A 20124-nucleotide genomic window follows, 5' to 3' on the forward strand; every position below is an offset into this window, starting at 1 on the left:
CCTTCTGGCCCTACTCCCTGATCCAGGACCACAGCAGGAGCCCGACAGCTAAATCCTTTTCTCCTTGTTTGGAACATTAAGTGCATCAGAGGGGTGGGTAGCTCCTCCGAAGCTCCCTTCACAACATCCCAGGCAATAGTCTTTGAGCCTAGCCTTTACCTTCCTCTAATGAGGGTTGTCTTTGGGCCTCCGGAGGCTGCTTTGCCTGCCCATGCAGAGAACTGGTGGTATCCTGGAGTCTGCAGTCCCCTGGCACAGCCCTTAACAAGTTTTAATGGGTGCTTAAGTGTGAAAGTCCAATTCCCTTGCTTTGGGTTGGCATCACTCTGTGGTACTACTTACACGCCAGAGCTCCCCTGTGGGATCAGGCTAAAGCCAGATCCTGATGAACTTTGCCTGAGATCTCACTCTTACTGACTTCTGTCCCTCCCCCATTCGTCTTAACCCCCTCTCTTACAGGTTTCCTATGGGATCCCTTTTTTTTTTTTTTTTTTTTTTTGTGGTACGCGGACCTCTCACTGCTGTGGCCTCTCCCGTTGCGGAGCACAGGCTCCGGACGTGCAGGCTCAGCGGCCGTGGCTCACGGGCCCAGCCACTCCGCGGCATGTGGGATCTTCCCGGACTGGGGCACGAACCCGTGTCCCCTGCATCGGCAGGCGGACTCTCAACCACTGCGCCACCGGGGAAGCCCTGGGATCCCTTTCTTCGTGCATCATTTGCATAAGACTCCTCATCTCAGGTTTGTTTTGGGGGAGCCCTGACTTAAGACAGAGTCACTATCTCTTGAGACAGTTTTCTCAAACATTCCACATCTGCGGTCCTGCTTATACAACTTGCTTAGCAAGTCTTGGTAGTAGAGAGGCAGATATTGCCCTGAGTATCCACAAAATTACATGCTTTTTGTAATTAATGCTTACATGCATTAAAATCATATACTCTGAAGGCAATCCTCTTCGAGGATTAGAGTCCCTGTTAGAGTACTGCAAACTACACACACAGGCACCAGAATAGAATAGGATTATCACCTCCACTTTCCTAGATGCTATGCCTCTATTAATGCAGCCTATAACTTCTTTAGCTTGTTGTTATCACATGGCCCTATTTATTAACCTTTATTGAATTTCCTTGTTTTAAACCATAAGACATTTACACATGTGTTACTTCTGTTACAGCTTCTCCACCTGTATTCATGTTAGTATTTTGGACCCAAGTTCAAAGTGTCTTTATTCCCGTCAAATTTAATTTTAACCATAGTAGGCCTGTTGTTCTGGCCTTTATGTGATTCTGCAGTGCATTTATCCCATCGTTCCCTTCCTTAGAAATATACGCATATCTGCATAAATGATCTTCCTGGATTCACATTCACTCTATTTGGATTCTTGTTCTTTTGGAACCACTGGGATTCAAATGAATGAGATTTATTTTTTTCTATTCTTTTTTTTTTTTATCAGCAAGTCATGACCCTTAATATAACATGCCTTGTCAGCAAAGAATAGTGAAGAGCCCGGGAAAGCTATACACATATATACAAAGGCTTTTTTGCTACTTTTTTCCTCAGAGAATACAGATACCTGCCTGATTAGAATTACAGGCTCGGTTCCTTGGCAGGTTGCTAATCCCAACTGTTTATTCTAAACACAGTCCTAAAATTGCTCAGAGCATGACAAATATGTGAATATCTAGGTGATTTACTGAGTAGCCCAACAGTTACGCTGCTTTACCACTTCCTATAATCATGGCCCCAAAAAGGTGGATGAATGGATTACTCCTGAATATTGAACCAAGGGAAGCTTTCGGGACGATTTTCTAAAGCCACAGGATTGCAACACCTCTGCCTTAAAAGCAAGCTTTGTGTTTGGCACTAATAATGGCTTCAATTCTTCCAATATGGGCCTTCCTCCACCCCCCGGCATTGATGTCCTTGTAGAAAGAGAACACGTCCCCGGGCACAGAGCCTACTGCACGTCCCTGTGCACCCAGGGCCATGATGCTGGCAGTCACCCTTCTCCTCGGTACATGTGGGATGGACACGTGCCCTGAAAGCCCACCTTGGGTGGAAAGCTGGCAGGGGCACATCAGAGCCAGGATGCATGGGTTTGCCATGAAAAGCAGCCCATCTGCCAGGGCTGTCAGCTCTCTGCAGCGGGATCCTGCCAGGGTGCTTGTGGTGCGTGCTGGGCAGGGGGGCAGGGAGTGAGGCTCGCACTCACCTGGGACTGGCCTGTCACCGGGGTGCCGTTGTTCAGCTGCAGCAGCCCGTTCAGCCCATCTCTGTAGAGCGTGACCGTGTGCCAGCCCCCTAGCTTGATTTTGGTTTCACTCACAATGATGGCAAGCCCAGTTCCACAGTTAAACCTGTGGGGGAAGAAAAGAAAAGGAAAATTCTTAGATCGACCAGTTCATTATGTTTTCAGACTCCATGGACATCACTTCCAGGGTAATGGCTTCTTTGAGAGCCAGTCTGTTCAGAGTAGGTTTACAAATATCAAGAGCTGTTTAAATCTACACACGGAAGAGCCAGACGCCTCCTTCCCTGGGACCTCCGCAGCCTGGTTGTCTTCAATCTGCCCATAGAACCTTTCAGTGTGGAGTCTCCTTTAACCCAACTTTCTCTGCAGCTTAGAGAATCCTGGGCAACTAAGATCTTCCCTCTCCTTCTCAGTAATGACCAGATGCTGAACATGGACTCAAGGTGCAGAGAATTAGAGCTTGAATCATTCTGCTTCCGGGGATTTCTCTGGGGACTTCCCACAACTCCGAAATGACAGGCTCAGTGCTGTAAATAAAATGTAAAAGAAAAAAAAAAAAGAAACCAAGTCTTCACACTCATTTTGACAAGCTGGCCAGCAATGCCATCTGTGTTCAGCTGGGCCTGAGTGCAGGGATGGTTTCCATGGGAGTCTCCAGCCCAGAGGGGATGTGGGTGGAGAACGAGCATTCTCAGACAGTTGCATTATTCTTGTTTTTTTTCCCAACCTCCGTATGGCCTGGGGTGCCCTCTGGTCACTATGCCTGACATGTAGGATTCTGACCTTTTCCAGGCAACCTCCAAGCAGCCACCATGCCATGTCCCCTATGAGTTCTGAGACTGCCGGTGGAGAAGGAAGTATGGCGGGTGTTGTCCGTATCAGGATGTGCACTAATTGCTGCCCACTTCTCATGGCCTCCCTTTGTCTCCTGATCGTCAGTGGAGTGGAATGGGGTGGAGGGGCATCGCAAAACAGGCTCATGTAGCGGGGGGGATCTCAGAATCACGCAGTAGGAGTCGCAGAGATGGAGAGCTGCTACCAGCAAATAACCAGCGGGGCTAGCGGGAGTCAATCAGATCCTCCAAGGGTTAGATCCGCATAAGGTTAGGGCCACTGCCCCAGATCCTGCTGGCTGACCTCAATCTCCCATCAGTCAACGCATTTAGCAAAGGATGCGGGGATGGGGGTGGGGGCATTTTCTACCCCACGTGAGATGCTTGACAGTCTCATCCTTCTTAACCAAAAGTAATTTTTGTGCTAAAATAGTCAAAAGACAATTGTGGTTGGTGTTTACTGAGTGCTTTTGCTACGGGTCAGGCGCCGCTCTAAGTACTCTCATGTTTTCATTCATTTAATGCCCACAGTAGTCCTGGGAGGAAACATGGGCTCGGAGAGGTTAAGTCATCTGCTGACGGTCAGGCCGCAGGAGAATAGTGTCATCAGGATCTTAATCAGTGAACCATGGAGAAGCACCCAGCTGATCCCCATTGGTGGTCCTCTAATAGGTGCCGTGTGCACCTCCATGAGGGTGGTTAAAACACTCACACGTCCACAGAACTCTGCATGCAGAAAACCACACGTAAACCAAAGGTGGCTTCCAAGGTGCGTTGGGACACAAACGATCAGGGCAGAGGAGGTAAGTCCAATAGTCCACCACAGCCCTGAGGAAAGACGAGGATGGGGTCCGAGCCTCTGGAAACGCTTAGGAGGCTCCTCTCTGGGCTCTGCGCTGTCAGCTGTATCTACCGCAGGGGACAAGGAGGAAGTCCCAGCCTTCTGCCCATCGCATCCACCGAAGCTCCCGGAGAGAAGGGACTCAGTCGCTTTGGCTCACTGCCACATTCCCAGGCGCTGCAGCAGTGCCTGGTACACTGCGGTGGCTCAAGAAACATTTGCTGTTGAATGAATAAATGATCACAAGGTGCCAAACTCAAATCTGAGGGGCAACCCTGCCATCCTGATACCCCAGTATTTAGTAAACTGGTCCATGCTCATCTTATACACACTGTTCCTTTATTTACAGGGATCCATTGTGTATAGATTTTGTTCACACTATAAAAAGGAAAACATAACGTAGGGTAGTATTAAAAGTCTGAGGGGTTTTTGGCAGGAGTTACCTGAACTGGAGTGAGCGCTGGACGACAGCCAGGGACATGAAATCCCCCCTCCCGTGCTCATTCTCCCCGCAGTAGAGCAGTAAGCCATCCTCCGCCTCTGCCTGTTATTATAGGAACGAAAGCCACACGAACAATGAGCGCCTCTTCTTCCATAAAGGGCCACCTGGAAACACTCATGAACACGAAACTTGAGCATCTCCACTGCGTTCCTATTTACAAGCATGTGGACTCCAATTACTTCCCAGGTACCCAGTCCCAGTCCACTTTCAATAAACAGAGGGCAGCGATATAAACAGTGTGTGAGGAATTTTGCAGTGACGTGAGAGGAAGGTGGCCCCATAGCTGACCCACTCTTTACTTGGCTTCATGGATCCTCCAGCAGAGACTCTGGGAAACCATGTGCACAAAGACCGCAGTCACACAGGGGCTGCTCTCATGCTCATCAAATCCTATTCTCACCAAAGAGCATTTTAGTTTTTCCCTTTTTAAAAAATTTCCCATGCAAATTTGCTTCTTTCCTTCCATTAGGAGAACATGACAATACAAACAGCCCATGGACTAGTTTAGTTTTCACCCATGTTGTCTGTCCTAGACTGGGACAGATCATCTTTTGGACCCTCAACACTTTGACCGTGACCTGAAGGGGACTTGTTTCCATATCTCCAAACCTTTTCCTGTCATCTGAGATACGCAAAAGAATCACTTTAAGCTGAAGGCAATGAATTCTGATCCACAGCTGATTCAGATCAGAGAGCATCTATTGGGCCCTCACTGTGTGCCAGGGTGGCATATAGTCATTTTTCTATCTGTTCAGTTACAGTCATAATAATGAATGTTGTTTGGGCTTCCTTTAAAAGGAATTTTGGGCTGGAGAATGCATTTATACCTTCTGAAATCCTGGTCTGAGAAGTGTCACTATTATGAGTGTTGACCAAAAAAAAAATGCACAACCAGAAGTTGAGAATTATGTTTTATTTGGTGGACTTGCTGAGGACTTTAGCCTGGGGAACAGTCCCTTAGAGCTATTGGGCTTAAGTCCTCAGCAAATTTGCTGAATAAAACATAATTCTCAACTTTTAGGTTATGCATTTTTTTTTCAGTCAACACGAGCAACATGTGTGGGACCCAAATATTCTTCCTGGGAACCTTCAGGCCAACCATTTCCATAGTTCAGTAACATACAGAACCCACCCTCCCTTTGCTGCCGCCCTTGAGTGTGTAAGTGTGCCCATCGTTCTCGCTAACCTGTGAATGGGTTTACCCCCTGCTTCCTCTCCCCTCTCCTCCTCCCTTTGATGTAGCACACTGCTGTGTTACGGTGTCCAGTAAGCACTCATCAAAGGATTAATCCTTCTTACCCTAAATTCAAGAGTAATTTGAAATGCCTGATAAGAGTTCTTCAAAGGTTCAAAGGTTACATAGGAGTGGCCAAAGAACTGAGGATACTGTATAACAATATCTGGAAAGAGAAAAAGACAGAATCAAAGCACGCCGTTTCCTCACTTCAAATGCAAAAAATCAGTACACACCATTGCCTGGATGTCATTAAGTAAAAACCCCTGACAGTCTGTTAAACCTAGCTTACCGTCTTCTTCACTCTACTCTTTACCCCCAAGATTCTCATTCCTGGGGACTTTGAGCTTCTGAAATTCTTAGGGAGAAACTGGATCTTTGGAGATGGTTACTTGCCACCCTAAAGAGAAATCAATGGCTTTAAGGCCGCTGACACCTGCTTTCTAGCTGTACATCTGTGTAATATAAGTTGGCTCAATTATTATCCTTCTTAACCTTCACGCACATGTTTCTGCTGCATTTTCTTAGTAGAGGTGTGATAAAAGTAAACCCACCCCCAAGATGCCATCAGGATGATTTATTAATTGCTCTGAAAGGACTACATGTTTGGCACATATAAGAATAGGGTTGCGGGCTTCCCTGGTGGCGCAGTGGTTGAGAGTCCGCCTGCCGATGTAGGGGACGCGGGTTCGTGCCCCGGTCCGGGAAGGTCCCACATGCCGCGGAGCGGCTGGGCCCGTGAGCCATGGCCGCTGAGCCTGCGCGTCCGGAGCCTGTGCTCTGCAACGGGAGAGGCCACAACAGTGAGAGGCCCGCGTACCACAAAAAAAAAAAAAAAAAGAATAGGGTTGCTATCGAACTAGAAGCAATGGAAGTTGCCTCACATTTGCCCTGTGTAGCTAACTAGCTAATTTAGTGACTAAAACATGGGAGAAGGGGCTTATCTTAGAAAAAGGACTTGAAGGAACCACGTGTGGATGCAAAACTGCCCTCTGGCTCCCAGTAGGGCCAACCCACCACCATGTTCCCCACCCCATCACCCAAGGGCCTACCTTCTGAGCAGCTCTCACCACCTTTGCCCAGGTTGCAGTGGCATCGAGAGCCCCCCCAGGTGTAGTCATTGACACAAAAGCTGTCAGCAGAGCAGAGAATTTCATCACAAGACACGTCAAAAAGCCTTGGCATCATAGCCGCACCATTCTTCCCTTTCCTCTCCACTGGAGTGGGCTGAGGAGCCACCTCAGTCATGGGGAGAGATGCTGGGGTAGCTGGGACAAGCCTAGAAACGGCCATCGGGTTCGATCTGGGCGCCATCTTGGATTCCACCCAAAATTTCTTATTCCCTTCTTTGATAGCAGGAAGCGGTTTAACCTGAAGACAGAGAAGGAAAAGAAGTTCAGGATTAACACAGAGCACAGTAATTAGACTGCCTTATTTATAGCTGACGCCTAACACTTGAAAATATAGTCACTTTTGATACTTACCAAAACCTTGGGATGTACGGAGGACAAATAGTACTGACTCCAGTTTATGGATAAAGAACTTGAGGCTAAGGATTTTAAGGACCTTCTCCTGTATTACTCAGAAAATCAGTGCTAAGGCTGATATTATGTGATTTATTATTACTACAATATCACAAAGTTGCATTTACCTCGTCAAGGAATTGTTCATTTCCTTATAAAAACGGAGTTTATACAATTTCACTTGGTGGGAATCTAAATACGTTTTTGCCAGATTGTGAAGGCAGCAGGCAGGAGCTGACTACAGAGCACCAGCACGGTTGATACCTAGTTACTATTAATTTATGATCACCTGGTGCCTAATAGAGGAAATAAATGTGTCAAAAGCAAATGAGCCAAGTGAAGTACGTTTTAAGTAAAACGTTAGTGGTCCATTGACTACATCACCTTGTTCAGCAAGGAAACAAAAACACCCAGGTTTTCAAGCAGTACTTTTCTTTACCTCCTCAAAGGAAATATCCAAATCTAAGTCGTCTTCATACGTGTCATCATCCTCGCTGACTTCTGTGTCGGTTAGATAATGGGGTCCATAGCGCCCACTTCCTGATTCCTCGGGGCCTTCACAGAGAAAAGCAGCACACCGCAGTCAGCACATGCCTTCGCTCCCCTTTTTACGCTAACGCAGCCACATACAGAGCTGTGCTGAATGGATGGAGACGTATCGGAAATACACAAGGAATTCGACACAAAAGAGGAAGCAGCACTGAGCAAAAAGTATGAAAAACATTTCATCTCCTAAGTAATCAAGGAAATGCCTGTTAAAACCAGAAAGAGCCGCCATTTTATACTGACAAGACTGGCAAATACAAAAGTTGGGCAATAAAGAATATTACCAAGGATGGGATCAATGGAGACTCATACTCTGATGTTAGGTGTGTAAACCGGTACATGCCCTTTGCAAAACACTTAGAAATATTTAATGAAGTAGAATATGTTCATAGCTTTTGATGCAGCAATGTCACCCCAACTTACAAAATCTGGAGAAACTTTTCCACATGTGCAAAGAGACATGTGCATAACACATTCATAGCATCAGAATTTGTAATTGTTAAAAAACCCAACTTTGCTATTTTTATAATATCAAGTAATATCCCAAAAATCTATCAACGGATAATGGATAAATGAATTATAGTATATCTGTGGAATGGGATACTGTGTAACACAGGAAATGAATAAATGGCTATTTAATAAATCAAGATGGTTGAATCTCACAAGATTTCATGAAAAAAATGCAAGTTGCACAGGAACATATCCAGTTTGATGCCATTTATATAAAAGTCAACAGCAAGAAAAACTATATATTATTTAAGGATATATATATACAGTTGTCCCTCCTCCCTTGGCATCTGAGGGGTGGTTTTGGCGCAGGACCCCCTCAGATACCAAAATCTCCGGATGCTCACGCTCCTTATATAAAAGGGCAGAGTACGGTCGGTCCTTGGTATCTGCGGATTCTGCATCCACGGATTCAACCAACCACGGATCAATATGGACGGCCGACTATACTCAAACTCTTGAGAAAAGTAAGGCAAGGACCAAAAATACATGGGAAAGGTTAGAAGAGGGATATGAAAGAGGTGTGACACACAGGGGCCTTTGATAGTACTCTATAATATTCTATTTCTTAAGATAGATGCTGGGTACCCATGAGTGTTCATATTATTTTTATGTATTATATAAAAACATAAAAGTAATATCACATATATATAAAAGTATATATATACTTTTGACATATGAGATATTTCATTAAAAGTTCTTCAAAATAAGAAAGAGACATTATACTAGAGCAAACACTCCCACACCCAGAAAAAAAAGGGTCCCCGGGTGGCATCTTGGAGGTCAACCATTTCCAAACATCTTAGCAGGACAACAGGATCTTTCAGAACTGTAAGGTGGGCTGAGAAAAACTCATAGGGGACAATACAGGGTATTGTTCTTTGGGGGATGGTCAGATTAACATTTTTATTTAGTTGTCATCCACAAAGTCTACTGATCCACAGCAGTCCTGACTTAGGCTAGACACAAGAAGCCCTACCCCCAGGATCTGAGAGCCTTTCAAAGTGCTGCTCCATAGCGCCCCCATTTCCTCCTGGTGGCTTTGGGTAGGCACAGGTACCAGCTGCCTTCTCTAATCCAGTCACACCAGGCACCAGGCTTTACGGCTGTAACAACTCTGGCAACAGGAACTGACTTTTGTAGGTCATTGATGCCCATTAGTTATTGAATGATTAGTTAAAAAAAGAAAAAAATGACATTAAAAACATAAATTGAACTTAAAGACAATTCTGCTTTCAGAATAAGCTAAACCAAACACCTTTCTCACAAAAGCAAACTCACCCTCTTGGAAGCAAAAAGCAAGCAGATTAAAAACGAAACTAAAGGAAATGTCAGAAAGGGAGTGTGGGACGCCTGCTCAGTGGGCACGCCGCTGACCGGATACCTCCTCCTGCACCAGGAAGAGGGAGACGTGGTCGGCAGGTGATCCAAAGACATCGGAGAAGGTCCTGTTCTCAGGTATCAGGCACATCTTGGCGGAGGTGTTCTCACCACCTCCACACCAATTCCCCAGTTTTATTTAAAATAGCCCACATGTCAGCTGAAAATTCAAGCCTGTTGATGTCAGATTTATACCTGGATGCAAATTCTTTTAAGCCACCTGCATCCAGCCAGCACAGCTGTGTGCCAGATGTCTTCACACAAAGAGCTAGAGGCCCTTGAAAACAGCTTCCCCTCTCTTGTCTCTCTGTATCTTTCTACCTCTCTCCCTGCCTCTCTCTCTTTCTCTGGGCCTCTTTCTTCTCCCCTTCCTCACTCTCCATTTCTATCTCTGTCTCTCTCATATTTTCAGAATGGATGAATTTCACTAGAACCAATTCATTTGCTAATAAAAGAATTATGTAGCACATGCATGGTGAGACCTGGGTTTTCTCTTCCGTAGGTGGGCCTCTGTACCTCCAGGGTGTTCACCCTTGCCCTCTGCACATTCTAGCCATTCTGGCACTATTCTCATCATCTCAAGATTCTCTGCATTTCATCTTATAATACTCTATCTGGAAAAAAAAATCTTCAAGGACCCCAACTGCCAACAAGATAGATATCCGGGCTCCTTGGTCGAGAATCCCAATGATCACAACTCCTCTTCCTCCTCCCTTCTCCTATCACCATTATGTATTGAAACCTACTGCCTCTCTCCTACTGATAGGTACTGTTGTTTGCTTCATATCATACATTTCTAAACTTTACAATAATCCTGAAAGGTAAGTGTGGTGAATTTCATTTGGTAGATAAGAAACTGAAGTCAGGGCAGTTAAGTGGTTTGACCAAGATGAAACCCTTTGTAACGGGCCGAGCCTAACTCAAAACCAAGTTTGCTGCTTTCCCAGTGCCTGTAGGAGAAGAAATCCCTGTGGAGAGAGGAAGAGCCTGGGATTGAGAAAATTAACATTTATTGCTCATTTTTACCGTGCCAAGAGCTTTTCATAGATTGTTTCTATTAATTCTCACAAAATCCTGTGAAATTGGTATTATTCCTCCCATTTTACCATGTGAAGGTATAAACTGAAAAAGATTAAATAACTCGCTCAAAGGCACACAGACAATATACAGCAGCACTAGATTTACCCTTGGTCTCTTGTTTGATTACATCATGCCACTTAAAATCGGACTCCAGATCATGGTTTTGACTCCTTTTTTCCCCCTCTTCCAAAGTTTTAATGGCCAACCTGGTTTACCAGTTGACTTGTGAACACATCTTGTGTTTTCTTACCCCAAGACTTTGGTTAACGCTCTTGTCCACATCACCTTCCTTTTCCCTCTTGTGTGTCCTTATATACATAGTCTAGCCACCCTTCCAGCTGCATGCATTCTGTGGAGACAGAGCTGAATGTGTATCATCCAAAGACCAAAATCAAGTGATATTTTAAAAAGAGAAAAACAGGGCTTCCCTGGTGGCACAGTGGTTGAGAGTCCGCCTGCCGATGCAGGGGACGCGGGTTCGTTCCCCGGTCAGGGAAGATCCCACATGCCGCGGGGCGGCTGGGCCGTGAGCCATGGCCGCTGAGCCTGCGCGTCCGGAGCCCGTGCTCCGCAACGGGAGAGGCCGCAACAGTGAGAGGCCCGCGTAATGCAAAAAAAAAAAAAAGAGAGAGAGAGAAAACAGACTCTTCTGGGAAAAAAATGGTGACTCCAGAAAAGATGGAGCAAGCCAAGGCCTGTAGGACATTCTTCCAACTCCTGGACAGTGCCATCCACCCACGAATACATGTCCCTAATCATGAGCGCAGAACAAGCTTCCACAGTTTGTTGAACTCAATGGATATTCAAGATGGTTTTTACATCCTCTGGACTCCTGGCCTCGGAATGTTGCCCTTGTGTTTCTCAACTCAGCTGTGAACCCCCTGAGGGCAGGAACCATATTTTAGACTTCTTGGTATGCCTCCCCATCCTCCATTTAAGTAATACTTCACATACTCACCAAAAGCCAAGGCTTCCACCAGGCATGGGAGATACTACCACAGCGCTGCACTATGGAGGGACTTTGTCCTGTCCTGGCCCAGCTGGTCAGGCCTGTTTAAGTGGTGGAATATCGGGGACAAATCCTTGTACGGTGAGACTTTGCCCCCAAGTCCAAAGACATTCTCCCCAAACTGCCACCATTCCTGTCTCTTTCCCCAACTCAGAGCTAGAAGTTTAGAGCTGGAAGAGGACTTAGACACCATCCGGTCCAAAAGTCTCATTTCATAAATGTGGAAACTCAGGCCACAGAAGAGAAGTGACTTGAAACCAAGGTCATGCATCTCATTAGTGGAAAATTCAGGACCAGAAGCAATCCATATGACCCTTAGTTCAATACGCAAAATAACATACACATGTTTTGACACCGAGTATCTAATATACTTTAGCCAGAAGGATATAGAGGAACCAGGGGTTGGAGTGTGGGTAACTGAGTTCTCGTCCTGCCCTTTAACCCACCCTAGGAAGTCTACCTTGAAGGAAACTCTTAGAGGAAAGGACCACAAATGCATTGCTGCAGCTATGAAATGGTACCATGATGAGAAGGGAAATGACTCCAGCTTCTCTGCTCATTTTGACAAGTAAAATAAGGCATATATTGTTCAATGAATAAGGTTCTTTGGTCCTTATAATCACTGCTTCTGTTTGACACTGCATATAACCTATCTCTTTGAAGCCAGAGGTTACTGCTCAGTTTGGGGAAACAAAGCGTGTGAGATAAGGGTAGGATGACAATGTGGAATTAGAAGGACTTAGAGTCAAAGACATCTTGACTTTTGTAGAAAGGCCTTGGAGATCAGCTAGCACAAGTCCATTTTACAGAGGAGTAAACTGAGGCTCAGAGAGACCATGCGACTAGCCCACAGAGACAGTTCAGTGGCAGAGCTGGTCTAGAATTCTGGACTCCTGATGCTGCACTCCAGTACTCTTTGCAGCATCTCTTCCTGTTTCTCATAATTATCCAGGCTAATTGTCATTTCCCATTTTTAACAGGAAGGAAATGAGCAGAGAGAGGACCAGACACAGTATGGTGTGAAGACATCTGGAATTAAGTGCCCCACTCTTGTTTCCTGATGACCACACCACCTCAGATCTCAAATCCATGGCTTCCCTAAAGATTTTACCAATGCTGTTTCTAAGTGAGCACAGAACGTACAGTCCAAGCCACTGATAAGAATTCTCCCAGTAGCCTGGGGTTATTGTAATTAAAGTGCATAACTCATCTCTCTCTACTTGACACTTTGTTAGTTAGGAAAAGAGAACATTGAAAAGGAGTCATTTATTTAGAACCAGAATAGTCAAACCATTAACTGAATACAAAACAAGTTCAAGGGTTATTCCACTACAAGGAAAACTAATATAGAAAAGACAAATTTCTATTACTATATTACAGGATGACTTTTGTTTAAAAAAAAAAAAAAAACCCGTATGCTTGGTTTTATTGAGTCATCACCAGTTTTCTATAAACAGTAAGTTTCTCTGATGTATCGTGGTATAGTTGGAAATACCCCTAGTCATGGAAACCAAAAACTGGGAGAGAGATGGACACAAATGACTGTGTGACCTTGAACGAGTCATTTAATCTTATGGGTTCTCGTGTTAGAATTCTAATAAAACAAAGAACTGGACTGGATTTGATGACCTGCTGGCACTAATATTCTGCGACCCTAAAGTTTACACTTTTAATTCAGACACATTGCAAGCATCTGTTACTCCAAGCGAAGTTTGAAAAAAGAAACAACTAGGGAATTTCACTTATGTGGATGAAAAAAGGAGTTAGTTCAGCATGGAAGTTACACGTCTTGGGGATTGTAACTTTGTGTTCAATGATATAAGCCTCCCAGAAGATGTGAGTTATCATTTATCAGAATTCGTCTTCATTCATAAGGACCTGGTTGTATTTGGGTCTCTTTTCTTAACAGCTCTTAGCAATGATGAGAGAGGAGCACTTATTCTTCACTCCTGAAGCTGCAATCATGAGAAGAGCTTCCTGAAATACTGCTGAATGCTCGTCCAACCTTTTTGCCTCCCTACAGAGGTAGAGACAGAAACTTAGATGCTGAGTAGAAGCATTTGGTCCATATTTCTGAACTGAGTGAAGCTAATCTATCAAAGGACCTGGGGGAGGGAGGAGGAATTTGGGGCAAATTTGGTCTCTCCCACCTTCCTTCTCTACCTCGACAAGTGGAAAGCAGTGACCTGGGCAGGTGTGATCTCTCTGCAAACCCAAACCTTCCCTCAAGTGGGTTCCATAGCCTGGATTGGGCAAAAGGGAGTTTGCAAAAGGGAGCTTGTGCCCTAGAGTAAACTATGTTCTCTGATCTAGCCTTTATCATAAACAAGGACAAGCATTTGATTCTTGATCGTCTGAGTTTGTTGTCTTATTTCTCAGTTGGTTCAGAAAATGGACAAAGAGAAGAAGTGTTATTAGCTGGGCATCCTCAAAACCCCAACATCAGCCTCGGCGACAGGGACTCAGAGGCTCTGCAAGAATGCTGAATGGTTTCCTTTGCTCCTCCCTTTCCCACAAATAATCTGTCTGGTTCTTTTCTTTCCACCTGAGCGAAACTAACTCATCCCAGGGTACGTTTCTGTGGTGGTAGGGGTGGGATGGTTGGGAGAGAATGGCTCTAGAGAACCAGCTATAGGCAGGTATGTTTGCTCTTTTCCATTCATCATGCTTCATGAAACCCTTACTTGACAACAGCCCAAGAATGTCACCCCAGACACCAAATGACCTCTAGATCCCTCACCTCAAAACTTCCCTGACTCCTTTACCTTTATGATCTTTATGCCTGCACACACAGAGGAGGCGTCAACTGCACACCCCTGTGGAGTGTTGTCTTTTGAAGAACACAAACCAGTCAGCCAAACACAACCCGCTGTAGCCTTCTCCCTTGGAGTCTCCCTTTCTAAAGATAATGGGGCTGTGGAAAGCTAAGCAGATGGCCAGAAACCAAGGTGTGAGGTACCTGCGTCTCTACTTCCTCCTGATGGAGGAGATACACAGGCAAAGCATAACGCAAGAGGTGGCTGTGAACACAGCAGGACAACCTACAGCCATGTTTGCATCATGGTGTGCTGAAAATTTCAGGTGTGGACTCTTTGTAACTTCAGAGAATAATGAATACTAATTTGTTGACAACATTCTGTGGGGATGCTCAGGACCTGAGGTGGAGTGGGCAGTGTACAAGTTAGATAGGCAAGTAAAATATTTCTAAACAGCTGAAAGAGTGGCTGGCAGGGTTATGTATACAGCAAGCCCTCAGTACGTATTACTTAGATAAGAGAGTGAGTGAATGAGTGAATGTTCTCTATAAGAGCAAAATCTTCTTACAAGGTGCTCTGCACATGACAAATGCAAAAAAAAAAAAAAAGTTTGTTGAAAGACCCTAGCTTTAATCTGGTCATTGGCAATGCTGTAAGTGTCTAATCAGTCATTTTCACTGGGAGTTTAATAGTAATTCTCAAGTAACTATTAATAACAGAAAACTACTGTCCATAGTGTCAGGAAGATAACAGGGCTTGAAAAGTGAGAGTTTACTCTCTCTCCACCCCACCCCTCTCTTTCTCTTTCTGCAAGATAATCTGACAGTATATACCAAGTGTTTGAGTTATTTGATTTTCTGATTCTACTACTAGGAATTTGTCCTAAGAATATAGATGTATAAAAACATTCATTATCATTTAAACATTACTTTAAGAAATTTAATGGCATGTTCTATGTTCATGGGATGAATTTATGTTTGGAAATATGGAGATCATTGGCTCTCTTTACATGAGTGGTGGGACTGGAAGCAGATTGGAGTGAACTGAAGAGTTAGTAGGAGGTTGGAAAAAAAGTAGTAACAGTTAATGTAGACAACACAATAACTCTAGCCTGAAGGAAAGCAGAGAAATGAGATGGTAGATGGAAGGGTTGTGGGATCCAGAAAATCTTTTCTGTGAGTGTGGTAAACATGGTTGCATGCTGACGGGAATGACCTAGAAAAGCAGAGAGTGAAGGATGGATCAAGTAGGAGAGATTGGGGGGCAGCAAACAAAAAACAGATGTATTTGGTGTGATCTGCAATTGGCTTAGTATTTTACAAGACAGGGCTTGGTTCAGATCTTGCACTTGGGAATCAGGAGGTAGAATAGAGAGATTGAGATGAGAAAGAGAGAGGAGACGCAGCTCGCCAGTGGCTCACAATCCAGTGAGGAGGAAGACACATGTACCTACAACCGCAGGGCAAGATGACTAATGCTATTGTGAGAGTGAGCTCCAGTGTCTCTGTGGGTTTTCTGTGCTCCTTAAAGTGGCTTCAGAGTGGAGCACCAACTGTGGTTCAGTTCTCTTGTAGGTATTCTGACTGGCAAATGGTTTAAACCAAAGACACTTACACCCTATCACCCCTCTTCTCTCCTCTGAGAAAAGGTGCTAGGAGAAAATAATTACCATCATGAAATTCTGTGTTTGATTAAATGATTGTTCAGCAGTGAGAGTGAAACAAAAACATGATTGCAAAGCCTGAGAGAGTTTGTCCCTAACAGACCTTCAAGGATTTACTGAGAAGTAACTTCAGGAAGAAGGAAAGAGTAAGATGCAAAGGGTAGTGGGCAGAGAAACTGTATGGATAAATCTAAACAAGCGTTACTGTAAAAATAAATAAATAAAAAGCCTAAACTTGTACCTATTAAACAAAGTGGAACAAAAATGCTGAAAAGTAACATGTAAAACAAGAGGGAATTGATTTGGATCGAAGCTGCTAAGGTCCTTTTATTGTTTGTGAAGAGGGTAATAGATGTTTATTAACTTTAGACCATAAAAGTTTGAAAGTTAACAATTTATGGGTAGTAAATGAAAGAATATATAATTTCATCCCAATGGAGAGGAAAGGGGACTAAGAAAATACAGTCAATTCTATAGAAGACAGGAAAGGAGCAAAGATAAAGATCCCCTCTCCAAGAAAATGGAAAAAGCAGAGTAAATAGTACAAAATAAGATGGTAGAAATTTTAAAAAATGTCAACAATTATAATAACTATTAACGTAATAAACTTGCCATTTAAAAGACAGTGCTTGTCAGATTGGAATTTTAAAAGTTAAGCATTAGGTTGTTTCCCAAAAGTACTTAAAACATAAGACACAGAGAGATCAAATGTTTAAAAAAAAAAAAAGAGTAATAGATGTTTCAAGCAATACCTAAAAGAAAGCTAGTGGATCTACATTATCATTGGACAACATAGACTTTAAGGGGAAAATGAAGTATTATTAATGATAACAATTGTTACTAAGTAATGAGTAAAGGAACCATCAGGAATACAAAACGTGTAGGTATCTAATATTACAACCTCATATATATATCAATAAAAAAATTGAGAGAAGTGCAGGGAGATACAATGGAAAATTTTAACATATCTCTCTCCGTAATTGTTAGATCAAGCTGATAATATAGAAGATTTGAACAGTGATATTAAAAAGCTTGATCAAAAGGACATATATAAAACCCTAGACACCAAAGTAAGAGAATGCATATTCTTTTCAAAAGTACATGGGAAGAGTGCATGAAAAGAAAATTGTAACTACAGAAAAAGAAAAGAAAATTCCACAGATTCCAAAAATTTAAAACAGACTTCTAAATATAAGACCTTGGGAATAAATCTAACAAAAGCTATGAAGGACTTTTATGAAAAAATGTGAAAAGTCTATTAAAAGCCTTTGAAAAATACCCAAATGAACAGATGAGATATAGCCATGAAGTGGATGATTCTACATCACAGAGATACTAATTCCTCCAAAATTATTTATAAATTTAATATAATTCTAATTTTAAAATTCAACATAAGTCTGATTTTTAAAATCCCTTCAGGGTTTTTCACCATATTGGAAAACTGATTCTAAAACTTATATTGAAGAGCAAAGGGTCAAGAGCAGACAATTTTGAAGAACAAAGTGCAGTAGAATTACCTACCAGATATCAGGACTTTATAAAGTTGTAGAAACTAAGACAGTGTGGTATCCTATTTTATTTTATTTATTTATTTATTTGGCCGCACTGTGTGGCATGCAGGATCATAGTTCCCTGACCAGGGATGGAACCCATGTTCCCTGCAGTGGAAGCATGGAGTCTTAACCACTGGACCACCAGGGAAGTCAGTGTGGTACTGATAAAGAAATAGACTATAGAACTCAGGAACAGATTCACAGATGTATGGAGATCTGATACATCAGAAAGATGCTGTTGCAAATCAACAGGAGAAAAGATGAATAATTCAGTAATTGGTGCTGGGGCAAGTAGTTGTCTGTATGGGAAAAAATATTAAATTAGCCTCCTACTTCTTCATACCTAAAACTAAATCCTAGATACATTAAGATTCTAAATATGAAAAGCAGAATTTTCAAAATTTTAGAATAAAACAGAAGATTTTGCTTAATGACCTTGGGGAAAGGAAGTAGTTTTTAAAAAAACACACAGAAACCATAAAGTATAAAGAAAATTGAGATATTTAACTACATTAAAAAATACTTCTATTCAATACTTGATATCATAAGTGAAGTGAAGGATAAGTCACAGACTAGAAGAAGATATTTGCAACACATTATTGGCTAAGGATTAGAATTTAACTCTACATATATTAATGCTTATTAATATTTATTTATATGTAAATGTACACTATGTATATAATTAAATACATGTTTATTCCAATAAAAATAGGCAAAACATATAAAAAGTCATAAGATGATTAATAGTTATAAAATTATGTTTAACTTCACTAACAATAGAGAAGTGCAAATCAAAGCAATAATGACATATTTTATATCCATCAGACTGACCATGTGTAAAAGTCTGACTAATACCAAGTGTCAGCAAGGACATACAGCAAGAAGAGTTTTGAACACACTTCCAGGGGGAGTGAAGATAGCTACAATCACTTTGAGGAACAAATTTCTCAAAGGCGATGGAGCTGAAGATATGCATGCACTACAACCTAGCAATTCCATTTGCAAGCACATACTCAAGGAAACATATATGAGATTGTTCATTGCAACATTGTAATGGCCAAAAACTGGAACACTTTAAAGGTCCAACATCAAAATAACATGAATAAACTATGGTATATTTATACACCAGTGTCACTATACAGCAGTGACACTGCATGAAGTAGAACTTTACAATTTAATTTGCAAAAACACAATGCAGTGGAAAAAAAATCAGTCACAAAAGGATACTTGCCATGTCATTGCATTTATAAGAAATGTAAAAACAATCAAAACAATACCACATTGTTTGTAAATAAATAAATAAATAAATATATATATATATATATATATATATATATATACACATGTTACATATAATGATTAAAATGTAGGGAAATCATAAACTCTAAATACAAATACCTCTCAGAAAGAAGGGAGAAGAATGGTGTGGGGAGGGGTACACAGGGGCTGCCCCAATATCTGTAATTTTTGTTTGTTTGGCAACACTGAAGAAAATATGGCAACTGTTAAGATTCGGCAAGAAAGCTTTGCCGGTGCCCCGAGTTGTGGCACTCGGGATCTTCATTGCGGCATGAGGGATCATTAGTTGCAGCATGTGGAATCTTTAGTTGCGGCATGCATGTGGGATCTAGTTCCCTGAGCAGGGATCGAACCTGCATTGGGAGCATGGAGTCTTAGCCAGTGGACCACCAGGGAAGTCATGGATCCAAAGGATTCCTGATATTTTTCACTCTGCTTGAAACTGTCCATAATAAAAAGAAAGCAATGTAACAAAGCCTGAATTTTATTAGGAGATTGAAAATCCACACCTAAGATAATAAGGAACAAAACTGATACTGGAGAAACTTGAACCAGTGATTTTCAGATGAACCTGAGGAATTACCCCAGAATGCTGAGAAAAATGTCAAAGAGATTAAAAAATATATGAGAGAAAATAATAGATATGGATGTGGATATAGAGCACAAGGTCCAAACTGAGGGATTATGGGTGTTTCTTTGGTATTTACCAGAATAACGGAAACAGAAATGAGAATCAAAAACATAAAAATATAACTTGTCTGAGCTGGAAAAAAAGCAAGAGAATATATTTTGAAAGGGCTAATATTTCCACTGAAATAAGATCTACACCTAGACATAAACTGGCAAAATTTCAACAGGATAAAGAAAAACTTCAGGAGTCAAGATGGTGATTTCTGTGTAGACAAGCAGTTGGGCAAGTAAAGAAATACTTGATGCTGAAATACATAGTACAGGAGGTGATTTATCCAGATTGTTTCTGGTTTAGTAAAGACAAATTAGGAAGGCAAAGGAAGTTCTACTATCTTCAGAGAGAGTGTCTGAACTAAAAAGAATTAAGATACTTTTGATAACCACTAGTTTGTTCTCTATATCTGTAAGTCTATTTCTTTTTTGTTATATTCACTAGTTTGTTTTATTTTTTAGATTCCA

The 20124-nt window shown here is 42.3% G+C and overlaps 1 protein-coding gene across 5 annotated transcripts in view; it reads right to left on the minus strand.

The window, feature by feature from the left end:
* The window catches only part of EGFLAM (EGF like, fibronectin type III and laminin G domains), a gene marked incomplete at its 5' end in the record, with an annotated part of 169969 nt that overhangs the window by 41724 nt on the left and 108121 nt on the right, over nucleotides 1-20124 (minus strand). For all 5 annotated transcript variants that reach the window (XM_082837407.1, XM_082837404.1, XM_082837406.1 and 2 more), the window contains 5 exons: nucleotides 2211-2355; nucleotides 4367-4467; nucleotides 5725-5825; nucleotides 6712-7030; nucleotides 7622-7737. In XM_082837407.1, coding sequence (XP_082693533.1) covers nucleotides 2211-2355; nucleotides 4367-4467; nucleotides 5725-5825; nucleotides 6712-7030; nucleotides 7622-7737 — 782 coding nt within the window. The remainder of the gene's footprint in view (nucleotides 1-2210; nucleotides 2356-4366; nucleotides 4468-5724; nucleotides 5826-6711; nucleotides 7031-7621; nucleotides 7738-20124) is intronic.

The sequence above is a fragment of the Leucopleurus acutus genome (assembly GCF_964270905.1).
Source record: "Leucopleurus acutus genome assembly, chromosome: 3".
NCBI lineage: Eukaryota > Metazoa > Chordata > Mammalia > Artiodactyla > Delphinidae > Leucopleurus > Leucopleurus acutus.